General features: G+C 34.7%; 1 protein-coding gene, 1 long non-coding RNA gene and 1 other non-coding gene across 4 annotated transcripts; all 3 read left to right on the top strand.

Annotated features, from left to right (window-relative positions):
- The first annotated feature begins 375 nt into the window (after positions 1 to 375).
- LOC105176229 (uncharacterized) lies at positions 376 to 1,458 on the top strand. Its single transcript, XR_848947.3, has 3 exons — positions 376 to 750; positions 879 to 986; positions 1,086 to 1,458. It is a non-coding gene; the product is annotated as an uncharacterized LOC105176229 (long non-coding RNA).
- Positions 1,459 to 2,446: 988 nt separating this feature from the next.
- On the top strand, positions 2,447 to 4,459 carry LOC105176228 (uncharacterized). The gene is made up of 3 exons (XR_016063552.1): positions 2,447 to 2,635; positions 2,758 to 2,977; positions 4,146 to 4,459. It is a non-coding gene; the product is annotated as an uncharacterized LOC105176228 (transcript).
- Positions 4,460 to 8,481: 4,022 nt separating this feature from the next.
- Positions 8,482 to 15,334, top strand: LOC105176227 (aspartokinase 2, chloroplastic). 2 transcript variants are annotated; one of them, XM_011098957.3, is made up of 13 exons: positions 8,482 to 8,640; positions 8,843 to 9,418; positions 9,505 to 9,587; positions 9,675 to 9,715; positions 10,117 to 10,271; positions 11,309 to 11,458; positions 11,547 to 11,642; positions 11,898 to 12,014; positions 12,480 to 12,599; positions 12,684 to 12,776; positions 12,873 to 12,989; positions 13,208 to 13,324; positions 14,910 to 15,334. In XM_011098957.3, the coding sequence occupies exons 2-13, from the start codon at positions 9,023 to 9,025 to the stop codon at positions 15,087 to 15,089; spliced, it is 1,665 nt and encodes a 554-aa protein (XP_011097259.1). In that variant the 5' UTR covers positions 8,482 to 8,640; positions 8,843 to 9,022; the 3' UTR covers positions 15,090 to 15,334. The 2 variants fall into 2 exon arrangements, with proteins under 2 accessions (XP_011097259.1, XP_011097258.1); XM_011098956.3 differs by having other exon boundaries at positions 12,873 to 12,995.
- The last annotated feature ends 226 nt before the right edge of the window (positions 15,335 to 15,560 follow it).

Below are 15,560 nucleotides of genomic sequence, written 5' to 3'. Positions count from 1 at the left end.
CCATTAATTTGTCCAAGTATTAATATATATATATATATATATGTTGTTTGTAATTAATGATAGAGTGCAACCATAAACATTAACAATTAATTGAAGCAGTGCATATTTTAAGAAAACAATATTGTATAAATATTAACATTATATATATGTTTGGAAAAATTGGAGGGTGAAGTTGCATGCAGCAGCAATATTTCTGAATTCACACCCCACACACACATACACTATCTCTAGCTACCTCTCTTCCCCCTCCATCCCTGCATGCTTTCTTAATTTCTTCTAATTGTTACCCCTTCACACGTACTACATTTACATACATACATACATATATATATTAGTTGCATTAATAATTAATTAATGATGCTCCGGATATATCCTCCTTCGCTCCAATGGGTTGTGGCATTTCCAGGTTTGTCCCCCGCCAGGATCAAGGCCGCAATGCACCCCAATTTTGTACCAGATCCGGCGAATACGACCATGATCATGATGATGATGATGATGATAATAATAATCCCAGTACCATGATCACCAAGAAAAACAACACACATCTCCCCTCAGACCTCGACCACGTCTCCTCTAATTCATTACAAACCACCTCGCCTAACAACAACAACAATCATATTGTCCAAAGGAGGAAGCAGTCGGCAGAAGCAGCACCATACCATTACAACGATAATGATGGTACATCAGCTTCAACGTTTATGGGATCGCCAAGCTTTAGGGAGTACTGCGTTCCCGGTGACTCCGATCATCGTACGTATATGTATACGTATACATATATATATATATATTGAATAATAAATGATAGTGCATTTTGATGACGATGATGATGATGAATTGAGCAGGTGGGATTATATATTAATGTTATTATAAATTTGTAGGGAAGGAGATGGTGATGAGTGGGGAGAAGGGGAAAAGGATGATGCAGAGGGAGGATAGCAATATATCATGATGATGTGCAGGACCTCTAATTAATTAATAATATCGAGGTACGTACATGCATCCTTCATCGGGACAATTGATTAATCTTCTTAATTATGTGTATTATATATAATTGATCATAATCAGCATATGTATGTAATATGAAGGGATGATGATGATGATGATGATGATGTGGGAGTAGCTGCTAGTAATGGTGTTATATATGAGAAAGAGATATGGATGGTTTCCTGAACTGATGATGATCATGATCGACAATTAGGGCGCATGCAGCTGTTAGGAAGAGCTTCATCAATATAAGCCTTCTGCAGTTATCACTACCCAGATCACATTAATAATTCATTCATATACGTACCAACAATAATTAAATAATTTAATATTGTCATGTGTGTGTGTTTCCAGTCTTCCTTCCGCTCCTATACGTACCAGCTCCCCATACGTATGTTAATACGTATAAGTACTGCAACTGCGACATAATACTTAAATTATTAACAGTACTAACTTGTAATATCCAGTTGATGAAAGGACAAATCTTTTTTTATTTTTTTTTTATATATACTTCTTTCTTGATTTACAATATTATTATTAATTGTATGTACGTAGTTTGCTTTTGCAGCTCATGTAACATTCATTCATTAATTAATTAACCTTTATTCATTTCCTTTTCTATGTAGCTTATAATAAATCAATTAATTTTGCTGTTGCAGCTATATATATATATATGAAGTATTAATTGTTCCTTGGATTAATTACTCTATATCTATATCTATATATATAGTTTATTTCTTGGATTCAAATTTTTATATGCTCTATATTGGCAAAATTACATTTTTAGTCCCATAGAATAGAGGTTTCGACATTTTTTTGTCTTTGTTCTATGAGATTTATAAAATGATCCTAAAATTAGTCATTTGCTTAACAATATTTTTAAAATTGAGATAATTCGATATATTTAATCATTTATTTTACACAATATATGGAACTAAAAATGTTAAGTTTTTTCAATTTTGGGACTATTTTGAAAATTTCGTAAAACATAGAACTAAATGCGTCAATTTTTTTTATTTTTATGACCATTTTAAAAATTCCATAATAGAGGACGAAAAGTGTTGGACCTCTTATTTTATGAGGCTAAAAGTATAATTTCGTTACTATATATATATCTTGTATATATATACCAACTGTGTAAGTGCAACAATTCCAAACTTCAATTCCACCGCATCGATGAATATTTGTTGGGTATAAAGAAACACGGCAGATGTTAAGGTGTGCTTAAATGCAATACATGCACATAAAATACATCTTTCAACAAAATGTAATGCTCTTACAAATAAAAGGCATAAAGAGTATGAAAAATGATTTCTTTGATAATAAATTTTTTTAATAGTATTATGGATTATGGAATGTGTTAAAAGCAGAAAATTTGAGATGGGCTTATTACTGTGATCCCTAGGGAAGAATGAATGTAGTAATAATAAAAAATTGGGGTATTTATTGATGGGTTGAATTAGGATGTGGCAGCCCATGGAAATTTAACTCATATTCTTGTTGTTCGCTCATTACTCATTTGCTGCGGGTGAGCTGCGAACTGCAAATCCAATCCTCGTCCGTCCTGCGTTTTGGGATTCAACAAATCCATTTCAATCTCTTCAACGGGAATTCAAGATGAGTTATCACCAAGAAAATTACCCTCCTCCAGGTTGATTCTTCTCTTGTCCACTTATCTTCATCTTTAGAATTTTGACTCTACACTTCCTTATCTATTCTTGCTTCATGTTTCATCTTTTCTCCACACTTGGTTGATCTCTCTTGTTTGATCAGGTTATGGGACGGTATATCCTCCACCGGCAGGCCATCCCTCGGCACCACCCTCGGGCTTCCCTTACCCACCGCCTCCAGGACCTGCCGGTGGTTATCAGGGATATTTTGATGCAGGTTACCCTCCACCTCCTCCGCCTCCTCCACCCCAGGTTTACCACCACTACGATCATCACCATCATCATGATGATCATTCTGGTTGTACCTCCTTTTTACGAGGCTGGTATGCTGAAAATTTTCTGGTTATTTTTGTAATTTTAGCTTCTTCAATTACTGCTCAAATTTGTCTTAATTAGTCTTTGTAGAGGCTCTGTCTAATCATACAATTGTTATTCTGACCAAAGAGTGTGTAAACTACTCTGTCGATTGCAGTACCATACGGTTCCTCTGCTGTCGGATCTGCTTATTTAGCACCTGATTTGTGAATTAGATGACAAATAACGGCAAAACATGACAACGGCGGCTGTTTATGGAAGGATCTTTGCAAAAGTGTGGTTTGGGTTGTGACCTAAACAATTTTAGTACAGTTGTACCATATATGGTTCAAGCTTGGCTTCATTTCTTAATGGGCTTTTTAAGTAAACTCTAAACTACGGATCAGCCGTTTATAGCTCAAATATAAGTTGGAGACCTATTTGATCTTTGATTAAGTCAATGATAAAAAGAAAAATGTTTGAGATTGTTTGGTTAAGACCAACAAGCTCTACATGTCAATCAATCATGGTGGAAGTAAGAGTAGCTTGATATGTGTATGTGTGTGTGTGTGGATATATATTTCATCCCATGCAAGGGAGAATATTGGAGGTATATTTTGAAAGTTGTTATTTTCGAGAAGCCTTATGGTACCAATCTATACTTACTGTAAGATTTTCTGAAAAGATCATTTATTTGAGGAAGAAGGTGATGGTTAGATTGTTTGGCTGTGAGATGGTTGCTCAGGCAGGGTCGACATTCCTATTCATATTCTTGCTGTTGATAATGTCAAAACTACAGAGGAATAGGAGCCTACATTTGTTTACTATAGAAGCAAATGTAGTTTAGGTGTTAACTTGCTCACTGCCCATTGCTCAAAGTTTGAAATCAGTGTCATATCATGTCATCCTCTGTTTAAATGCATCCATGATGCATTGCCATGACATTTTCGTGGACTTTAGTAATCTAACAGCCTGATTTTGCATTAGCTTACTCATATCAGAATTGCTACCTAATCCACTCCGATGATACGATCATCATGTCTTCCTTGCATGAAATTTTTATTTCATTATGTTCCGGTGTACATTCAAAGTTCTAACTCATCCACTTTGGGGATCGAACTTCAAAGCTTAGTCGTAGTATAATTCATTTGACAAGGCATCAATATGAAGATAATAAATTTGTTTCTCCTTTTGTAGCTTCGCTGCCCTTTGTTGCTGCTGTATATTGGAGGAATGCTGCTTCTGAGTTTACAAGCATCTGCATGGTGTATCAGGGGTGTGTTGTATCAGTCTTCCTTTTCACACTCTTGGAAATATGGGTCTCTATGCCTTGTTCCATGTCTAATGATGTAAGTTCTAGTTCTGAATAATTTGTTATTCATGCCCTTGAAAGTAGTATTTGAATGGTGTATGATTGTATGGAGATGCTTCAACTATTAAATGTTGTATTTGTTCCAGCTTGTGAAACTTTGTCTCAGACAACACTGAAAGTGATTCTCATGCTTTCTTGACATTTTGTGTGTGTGTGTGTTCGCGTGTTGTAATAATTACATCAGCAGCTTCACCTTTTATTATGTTTTTCTTCCCCTCTGAACTGTCAAAATAAGTCCTTTGGGGATTCAGTTTGCTAATGGTAGTTTCCCATTTTTAACCTCGATCTCCAATCTGTAAATACTATCTAATACTGAATGTCTTGGTATGCTCATGATGCTGAGTGCAAAGAAAACGGTGACTGATTATGGGAAGAAAAGTAAAGCTACCTGCTACAACTACTTCTTTCGTTGCTCACGGAGAAAATATGATGCAGCATGAGTTGCTATTGCTGCTCCTGCAGTGAGCAATAAAGGCTACGAGCATCGGTAATTTTTTCAATGAACACCAGGGAGTCCATATACGTATCACATTCTAAGCAAAACAAAAGCATCTCTTTCCCCATGTAAGAAATATTATTAGGGCCAGTCTTGGTTAAACAACAAGATCTCCAACCGAGCAAATTTGTTGGATTAGGAGGAGAGAGCAAAATAAAAACTATAAGTACTGAAATGGAAACTTGTTGCTATTAACAAAAGCATTGTACCAACGAAAATTGTTGGATTATGAACCATTGCTAGACCGTCATCCATAGTAACGGGTACTCTTGGATTAATGAGTTGAAAAGAGTGCTCTAGAGCAAGTTTGTTGTCGGATTAAATTGTATATGTGATGCAAGCTCAAGTCTAGTTGGAGGTGGACCTTTAAGGGTCATACAAAAAACACTAACGATATCATACAAAAAACACTAACGATATTGTGGGAAACTAATTGGAGGATTAATTTCAGATGAAAACTGAAAGAGATAGAGGATGGATCATTCAATTGAGATCCTATGTGATAGAAAATTCAAAATGTTAATTGTTTGAACTAATTATATATTTGGCTATTGGGATAAATTAATTAATCATAGGTTCAAAATCAAATAAAGCTTTGATGCATACTTGAAATTAATTTATTGGATCAATTAATTACTAATCAAAAGCCAAAGAGTGTTTAAATTTAAATTGTTGCCAACTCTCAAGGGACCCTCATTAAAGGACCACATAGAATCTACCATGCATTAAAAGCCCTTGAATAAAGGTTTGAATTCTCATGAGTGACGCTCACCTACTCATGACTCGAAGCAAGCCATTCGCTCTATATATAGAGGGAGTGGTTGGCCATTTGAGGATACTGGTAAAAGTGTGCGTATCTATATTTATCTTCCTCACTCTAATGTATCTCTAACTTCAAAACAGTTATGCCTCTTTCTTCCTTCTCTTAAGAACTTGAAAGTCATTCAAAACTTTTTTAAGAAACTTAGAACACTTTTTATTTCATAGAAATGTTGTTCACATTGTAATGATGAATCAACACTTAATTTAATTGGCAAAGATGATATTTTATAATATGGGATTTAAATTCCACTAATATATTATATTGACCTAATAAATTTTAATAATAATTGGTTAATTGTGGACATCTATCCATCACCCTAGTGCCAAGCTTATATTTAGGATAAATTGTATAAAATTCTCCTATATTTTTAAAATTTAGCTAAAAACTCTCATTTGTTAAAAAAATAGGCAAAAAACTTCCTATATTTTTAAAATATTTCACACTCTCCCCTTCCATTAAGCTAGTTTAATGTTATTAAAATTTAGCTGAATTGCCCGTTATTCCCTTTTTATTACCCTAGATCTGGGGCAACAACCCTTGCGTCGCCCCACCTGGATTTGGGCGTGCCCCTCGCTTTGGGAGCAATTCGGATTAGCCGACGCTCAGATCCAGGGCGACTGGCCCCTACCAGCCAGGGTCTAGCGACGGAGAAGAAGAAGGTACAAAAAAAAAAATTATAAATATTTAAGTCAAAATATTTAATTTTACAAAATTTAAAAATAAAAAATATTAAATTTTTAGTTTCAATATATATTAGTAATTTTGATATAGTATTTTATATAACTTAAAAAAGTTGATATAATTTTTATGTATTTTGATATTTAATTAATATATTTTATAAATAAATATTCAAATATATTTATACTAAATAATATATAATATTATAAGTGATTTTATTTATATTCATATAAAATTCTAATTCAAAAACTGAATTTCAGTATAATAATTTTTGGATTGTCATTTGTTAATTTAAAATATGTGCCCATTAAAATATCAAACAAAATGGGCAAAAGAAATATTGACTCACTTAAAAAACATCGCAAGCAACAACAGACAAAGACAATTTGCATAATCTGCGCTTGTGGCTCACTCTCCGCTAGTTTCTAATAAAGACAATTTGCATAATCTGCGCTTGTGGCTCACTCTCCGCTAGTTTCTAATAAAGATGAAGTATTTTATTGTATTTTAAATAACACGAAAAATTCTTTTACCTATAAATATAATACAGGAGAATTTCTTGCTATTTTCCTAAAACACATGGAAGTGTTATGCAGTTTACCCCTTATGGGGAAGTTAGAAGCAATTACTGTCAAACTCCATAACCCTACCGAGTTGGAGATGGAGATGGAGATTATTAATCCCAAACCCAAAGCAGGGCATGAGTTGATATTAATGATACGCAAGAGATTATCAAAAACCAATCTAGAAATTTCCGCCAACATGAATACAATACCTATGCACCTATACTTGGAAAAAGGAAGATCATCTATCTATGCACTTCATTAATTATACGATTTAATGATCCTACGTTTTTTCACAGTTTATTTATGTTGCCCATCTTTTTTTTTTTTAAAACTTTTTTTTTTGGAAAATAATTCAGAGATCCCCTGTGATAATAGGATTGTCAAAAAAATTCCTATGAAAATTAAAGTATCAAATACTCCCTATGATATAAAATAAAGTTAAAAAAACTCCCTCCGTACAAAAATTGGGCTACACGCGCTTTGACTGTGATTTTCCTATAAAAGTACCATGTTTGTTGACATTTTTGTCCTTCTCTCATATTTAATATATAATATTATATATATGTATTTAATAATTAAATATTATTTTATATAATAATTATTTAATTAAAATATTATATATTTCTATTAATAATAAATATTCTTTTCTATAATAATTACTTAATTATTTATATAATAAAATATTATTTTAATTAAATTAAATTAATTTTATACATAATTTTTTTTAAAAAAAAACAGCAATCGTCGCCCAATGCAGCAAGAACGACGACTGTTGTCCATCATCACCCATCCAATCCATATCTGAGCGGCCGATGTCGCCCAAATGGCCGGCGGGGGAGGGAAGGGGGGGGTTTGCAGGTGAAAGAGGTGGAGGAGGGGGGAAGAAGATGGGGTGGGGGTGGATGGGGTATAATTGTTATTTTTAAATTTTTTCTATAAATTATAATTATATGTATTATAAATATATGTTAATAATTATAAATTACATATATATTATAAATAAAAATGATTATATATTAATAACCCTAGTTGATCGGTTGACTAGAAAGGGTATTTTAGTCATTATTTTTTAAAAAATAGACTTAAAGTGACTATGGGACGGTGTGATTATTTATTCGTAACATAGGAGTGATTTTTTACATTTAAAATTTTATAAGGGTATTTTTGATATTTTGTTATATCACAGAGGGTCAAAATGAATTTAACCCCTTTTTTTTTAGCATGTTCTCACTTGAAACCTAAAGAAAAATGGGTGTTTTGGGCCGAAGGTCGAAAAAGACCATAAAATGGAAGGAAATGCCAGAAGATACCAAAAAGGTAATAATTTGATGAATTAAATCAAACCTCAAATTATTTGAGAATTAAAATTGCAGTTATTGCGAATACATAAATATGATTTTAAAATTAAATAATTAATTTTAAGTTTGGATAACAAAAAAGAACTCAATGGTTCATAAATTATGATACAAAAATTATTTTACTTTATACTAAAAAATAGGATTAGTAGAGAGATAGGGGGTTTATTTGCACCAATAAAAAAAATATAGGAGGTTAATTGGACATTTTATTTTAGAGGGGAGGGGAGGGGTCGTTTGCAAAATACACCCAACACACGAGGGCTAATTGCTATTTACCTAAAAATAAAAGGTGAGTGGTCTCCGACAGAGGCTGCTGTGTCTAAGCTCGCACGCACTGCTTTTCTTGAGCGCCGCCAGCTCCCACCACCCTTTGCTTTTGTTTTCCGGTCAACAGGCCAGGTTCGTTTGAACTTGAATGTTCATTTTAGTATTTGCAGAAAGGAATGTTTGAGATTTTAACTGGAAAAATTGTTGCATCAAATCGATGGAATGATTCGTTCTTGCATCTTTGTTTTATCAAGTTTGCAGACTGTCGATTAGCCGGTTCAATGTGATCTCGTGTTTTAACCTTTCATATCATGTAAACGACGGATTTTCGCAGGTGCTTTCCGTTCTGATTCAGGGCTGTACTGGTGGAGAGAGGTGTGCTGTCGGCTCTCTGTCTCTCCTCCCGGGCAAAACTGTTGAAAATTCATTCGTCGAAATTTCTTCATTCCTGGCAGCAGATTAAGTAGTCTCTTTATTGAGAAATACCACTACTTTCTTGATACTATTATCCACTATGGCAACAACACTGCATTCATGTGGAGTCAAAACTCCGTATCTGTCTTTCTCCAAGAGGGCTTCCTGCTGTCAACCTTCTCGGAGCGAGCAGCAACGTCTTCATTTTGCGGCATCCCTGCCTGGTTCATCTATATCATCGCCCAGTGGAAAGCTGGCCCTGAGACTCAGATGTGACGCTGCTGGCAAGGTGGATGTACTTGAAAAGAATGATACTCAAAACCAAGATTCCGACCAAATTGCGGAGGAGTTAACTTGTGTAATGAAGTTTGGTGGTTCATCTGTTGCCTCTGCAGACAGAATGAAAGAAGTGGCTGACCTCATTCTCAGCTTTCCAGAAGAGAGGCCTGTCATTGTTCTTTCTGCCATGGGGAAAACAACCAACAAGCTCTTACTGGTACTGCTTTTCATGCGCATTCTTATTTTAATTACTCAATGCTTAAGATTTTTGAGATGGGAATATTGGCTTGTATTGTATACCAGGCTGGAGAAAAGTCTGTCACTTGTGGTGTTTCTAATGTGTCTGATCTTGAAGAATTGACCTTCATCAAAGATTTGCATTTGAGGTTTGTGTTCTACTTTTTGCACTTTCTGTACTTTAAATTTCTTCATGGGGATATATTTTTGAATGAGTTCCGCATTTGTATACTCAGGACTGCAGACGAGCTGGGGGTAGAAAGATCTGTTATATCTAGTGAGTAACAGTTACACTGTATACGAATCTTATAAGAACCCTGCCCTATAATATACATAAGTGTCATATGGTTTCTGGTTGATCCATAATTTGGTCTCTCAAAAGGAAGGTTATGCGACCGTGCTTTTGCTTCTTTCTAGTCTGTTTGATCAGATAAGGTCCTTGGCTTTCGTTTTGCATGTGCACTTTCTTGTTACTTAATATGATTGGTACATTCCAATGCATCATACGGTTTGTGTATGATTACTCCATACTAACATTGCACTCTGCTGTTTTGTTAAGTCCTGATATGAAATCACTTCTGGATAAGGTTGCCGTCTTCAGCAGTTTTTGTTCCATATCTGCTGTTTATTATCACTTTTGTTTATGATTGCCCTCTTTTGTGCTAAACATTTCTGTAGAACACCTCTTTGAGTTGGAGCAACTTCTAAACGGGATTGCTATGATGAAAGAGATGACTCCAAGGACAAAGGACTACCTAGTCTCTTTTGGGGAATGCATGTCCACAAGGATTTTTGCTGCCTATCTGAATAAGATTGGTGTAAAAGCTCGCCAAGTATGTTTTTTTTTGTTTTTTCAACACTCAATAGTTGGTCAATGCGACACTAAGTTTCTAATGCTGGTTAAAGAGGATTACCGAGTTAAATATACTGCTTTTAATTAAAGAAAGCAATTCCTTTTGGTTTGTTAGTTTAAAGGTTCTTGCTTGCCTTCATATAATCAAAATAAACTATCCTCTTAAGTTTCATTATATTTCTTTTTCCTTTTCATTTCTTTCTTGAAATCTTGTCCATTTCAGTTTTGGGTCTTAAAAGCAAATATGTTACGTTGCATGTGGAGCTGGGCAGTTATCACTTAGCAAGGCACCCGAGCTGTGACATAACATCTAAGATACTTTCAGAGTGGACCAAGTTATTTCCTACTTTTTCATCGTAAAAATCAAAACTGCAAGTAATCAAGTTGATAAGACTTCATCCATATAGACATTTTTCTATAAATCAGCTTGATATTTCTCACCGCTTGATCAACCAGACACTATCATTCATTTATTCCTGAAAAATGGCATGACCCAGAAGTAACAGAATTGTGTGGATAAGGAATGCTTTTGGCTACCTGTGTATGAGAGAATGACTCACACAACAGAAGCTGGTTGATGTCATTAGATGTTTGATTGTGGACTTGCTTGTCAGCATTTAACTTATTTTCTCCTTCTAGCCTGTAAATTATTACTGAAACATATCATCTTGCAATAAGAGGATCGGACAAGTTAGACCCAACTTCTTGAAATTTTCCTTCATTTTATTTTTTTGGGCACATATGTCCATGTGAAGTACATGTTGGAGCTGCACTCAGTTCAGTTAACTCTGGTTGCTACCTAATGTTGCATGAATCAGCAGGGGAATGCATTGGCAGAATTTGAGGACAAGCATCCTAGAACCAGAGATCTTATTATTTTTCTCCGAGATCTCTGTGTAGAGAATTTCCATTTTTTCAGCATGCTGTATTGTTTCTGTTCTCCTGTGTCTTGCTATTTATAAGAGTACTTGTAAGCATAAGATAGTAATCGATAGCTATATTTCACATCTTTTGCAGTATGATGCCTTCGAGATAGGTTTCATAACCACTGATGATTTTACAAATGCTGATATTTTGGAAGCAACCTACCCGGCAGTTGCCAAGAGATTGCACGGTGATTGGATTAGTGATCCTGCTATTCCTATTGTGACTGGATTCCTTGGGAAGGTTGGTTCGTTATTATTCCGATGCACATCTTCTTTTCCCTTGCTTATATATTGTGATGATATATTGGCTCAATCGCATTCTATTGTAGGGTTGGAGAAGTTGTGCAGTGACCACACTGGGGAGGGGCGGTAGTGATTTGACAGCCACAACAATTGGTAAAGCATTGGGGTTAAGGGAAATTCAGGTTACCATCATCTACTCTTTATAGTCTTACTCTGTAGTCCTGCCCATATCCATCTTGTTGTGCCATATGTTTTGCAATTTATGCTACATTGCAATTGTATAACCCAAACACGCACAGGAACACATCATGTATATATGTTTAACTGGAAGTACTCCAAACAAGATCTTCTATCCATTTTTAGCCTGCCATGTTTCAGTTGAATGAAATGCGTTCATTTGATATTGCACATTTGGCATTATTTTCTATTCTTTGTAGGTGTGGAAAGATGTAGATGGTGTTCTCACATGTGATCCTAATATATATCCTCGAGCAGCCCCAGTGCCCCTTCTAACTTTTGATGAGGCAGCTGAACTTGCTTACTTCGGTGCTCAGGTATCATTTACAATTTTCCAATATCTTATTTGTGCTGTCTGCTTTATAAATTTGGATCTAATGTAGTATGATTTTCAAAATAAAAACGAAACAAATTTTAGTATTTTTGAGGTCCTTTTCTGCTATGGCCAAACATCCAGTGGAAAAGTTCCTTGGACATAAAATTGTTCTTTAATTATTTTTGAAATCTTCAGAGGAACGTTCAAATACTTTTCAGACTTGGCTTGACATATTAAATTAGATTTATTACACCTATGAATTATGTTGTACACAACAAACTATTCAAATACTGTCTTTAATTTTACTTGAGTTTCCAAATAAATAAAGTAACATTTTAGGAACTTCCGTATGAAGATGCACTATTCCCTAGTTTATGGGTTGAAGAACTAAGAATACTTATTCACGGTCTTCATTTTGTCTTGATACGTTCTACTGCAAAATTAATCTGTTTCTTTGGATTGCAAGGTCCTCCATCCACAGTCCATGAGACCTGCTAGGGAGGGTGACATTCCTGTTCGAGTGAAGAACTCTTATAATCCAAAAGCTCCAGGAACCCTTATTACTCGAACTAGAGACATGAGCGAGGTTAGTTGCTTAATATTTTTTGAGAGACAAAAAATTGATTATGAGAAATGTTAAGCTCTTACTTTTCTTCCCCCCAATTTCCAGGCAGTACTTACTAGCATTGTCCTGAAACGGAATGTTACGATGTTGGATATCGTTAGCACTAGAATGCTTGGTCAATTTGGTTTTCTAGCTAAGGTGAAGTATTCAGATAATAATACGCCTGATAGTGGTTGCCAGCCTGATGGATATTCCATTTTCTAATGCAATTCACTTGATATTGTCTATATTCAGGTTTTCTCAATCTTTGAGGATTTAGGGATATCTGTTGATGTTGTTGCCACTAGTGAAGTGAGTATTTCCTTGACGTTGGATCCTTCCAAGCTTTGGAGTAGGGAACTGATCCAGCAGGCAAGCGTATGATATCAGGCTTCATTTTACCATTAAACACTTGATTGTAGGCTAAAAGATTTTTTAATCTGCATGACATTCCTGCTCGAGTAGCCACCTGTTGTTTTTAAATTTGCTTCAACTTTTTTTAGCTTGGGTCGCATGCTTTAATTTTTGCTCTGCTTTGGTTTTTCCTTTTTCCAATATGAGCTTTTACCTTGTTTATCACTCTTGTTCAGGAACTAGATCATGTGGTGGAAGAACTAGAAAAAATTGCTGTCGTAAATCTTCTCCAGCACAGATCGATCATCTCTCTCATTGGAAATGTGCAGAGGTCCTCACTGATACTTGAAAAGGTGATGCCTTAATTCTAGTTTCCTCTCCAGAATGCCTGCCGCACTTTTCTTCCCCTCTTTAGGATAATTACATATTCGTGCCTGAAGTCCAGCGTTTTTTCATAAAGTGACATTCTGGTTTTACAACTACACTACGTTAATGTGTGTCTCGATTTCTTGATGTCTTGATTTCGATGTCATTATTGATAAATATAATTAAGAAAACCACTGGTTTACTATCAGTTTTCAGGGATTTGATATAACAACTGTGATCATGGTTTTGTTCCAATTCTTATTTGTGTAGTTCAAACATATAATAGTATATCATTTTAAATTCAGTACAAGAATAATGATGTAAACGGGTTTAACAAATTAATAAAAGTAGATACTTGTGTTTAATTTGTATTCTAGAAAAAGAGGGTACACTTGGACCCCCCTCTAAAAATACAAAATTACACTTGCCCCCAAACAAATTTCAAAAATTACACTTATACCCCTCCGAAATTCTTCGCTTATAACTAACCCCATTTGATTATGGTTTGGAAGGAAAATGTTGCCATCAACAAAAGAATTACTTAAAATTTTCAATTTTTTCCCTCATTCAGCATTTCCTTAGTGATATTTTATACTTATACAAAAAAGATGTAATTATAATAAAATCATATTCCGAAGTTATAGCTATTGCATACAAAGCCGTAGTTGATGAATAAAAAACTAGCCATCTTTTGGTATTTTTTTTACTTCCTATATAGGGATAATGTTAATAGCATTGATGCATCTATATTTTGAAAATGTCTTGTTCAAGTGCTTCATCTAGTGCTTTAAGAAATAGACGTAACAATAGTGTTAACTTCACCCTTATATAGGATGTAAAAAGTACAAAAAATGACTAGTTTTTTTTACTCATCAATGGTTACTTTTTATCCCATGACTAGAATTCATGAATAATATTTTATTACAATTACACAATTTGGTTTTATATATATTACATGTACCCCGGTTTACTAGAGGAATATTGCATAAGGGGTAAAATTAGAATTTTATATACATTTTTTTGTTGACGTCAACATTTTTCGTCCAAACCATAATAGAAGGGGATTAGTTGCAAATGGAGATTGATCACAGGGGGTGTAGTATAATATTGAAACTTTTTTGGGGGAAGTGTAATTTTGCATTTTAGATACTTTGAAATATATAGAACATTATGTAATAATGAACTGACTAGAACCTCAAAAAACCCAAAAATTGACACAAGAAACAACCAAAATAAAAGAAGTTGAAGAAGTAATGTGAATTTTCCCTTGAGCTTGATGATTCGTTTTGACATCCCCTCAAAATACTCTGGTTACTTACTCTATATCTCCCGTTTTTGCTTCCTTACATGTCCAATACACATGAACCGTGTGCGTCAACCTCATATGATTCCTGCATATAACTACTAGAACAGGACTATACTTTTCATCCATCAGGAGGCTCTACTTTACAATTACATTTTAAAGTGGTAGAGTTGGGGGCTAAGCCCTCAAGTTCATAGCGTGTTAAAAGATTGTCGTCGTCGTCTGGTTTTTCCTCAATCCTGTTTGTAATTCATCATAATTATCGGCAGGCTTTCCATGTACTTCGGACGAATGGTGTAAATGTTCAGATGATCTCTCAAGGTGCTTCGAAAGTGAACATATCACTGATAGTAAATGACAGCGAAGCAGAACAGTGTGTTAGAGCTCTTCACTCTGCCTTCTTCGAGAGCGATCTATCGGAACTAGTATCTGGAAATGGTTCAGTATGAAGAACACTTAAGTGTTAAGACGGATGCTAAGAGATATCTCCAAAAACACTGACGGCATGATATGATTACTATCCAACTTAAATAAGATTCTTGGTAGTTGAATTTTTTGTTCTCCTCCTTCCATTTAGATAGATTGAATTGCAGCAGTACTTGAGCACTTGTTAGCTAATTGCATTGTAACCTGCCTTCTCTGCCATTATTCTGTACAACAATACACAATTTATAAGAAGATTTGTTCCTTTTAACATTCAAGTGTTGTGACACTACGGAATTTGTTTGTTGCCTGGTTCGGTGTTGGGAATACACCAATCACTCAATCACATTGTCACTTAATACTTGTAACAACTAATTTTCTCCATATCAAATGAATGACTCATGGAGAAACACATAGTTAGTTCATACTATTTCATTCAAAAATCTCACAACAAACCCAGAGATGACAGTGAAAACTTCTCAACTTCACTCCCATGA

The sequence above is a fragment of the Sesamum indicum genome, linkage group LG13 (genome assembly GCF_026168435.1).
Source record: "Sesamum indicum cultivar Baizhima isolate 11 linkage group LG13, ASM2616843v1, whole genome shotgun sequence".
NCBI lineage: Eukaryota > Viridiplantae > Streptophyta > Magnoliopsida > Lamiales > Pedaliaceae > Sesamum > Sesamum indicum.
The sequence above is the reverse complement of the archived record's forward strand: the minus strand, read 5'-3'. Positions and strand labels throughout refer to the sequence as shown.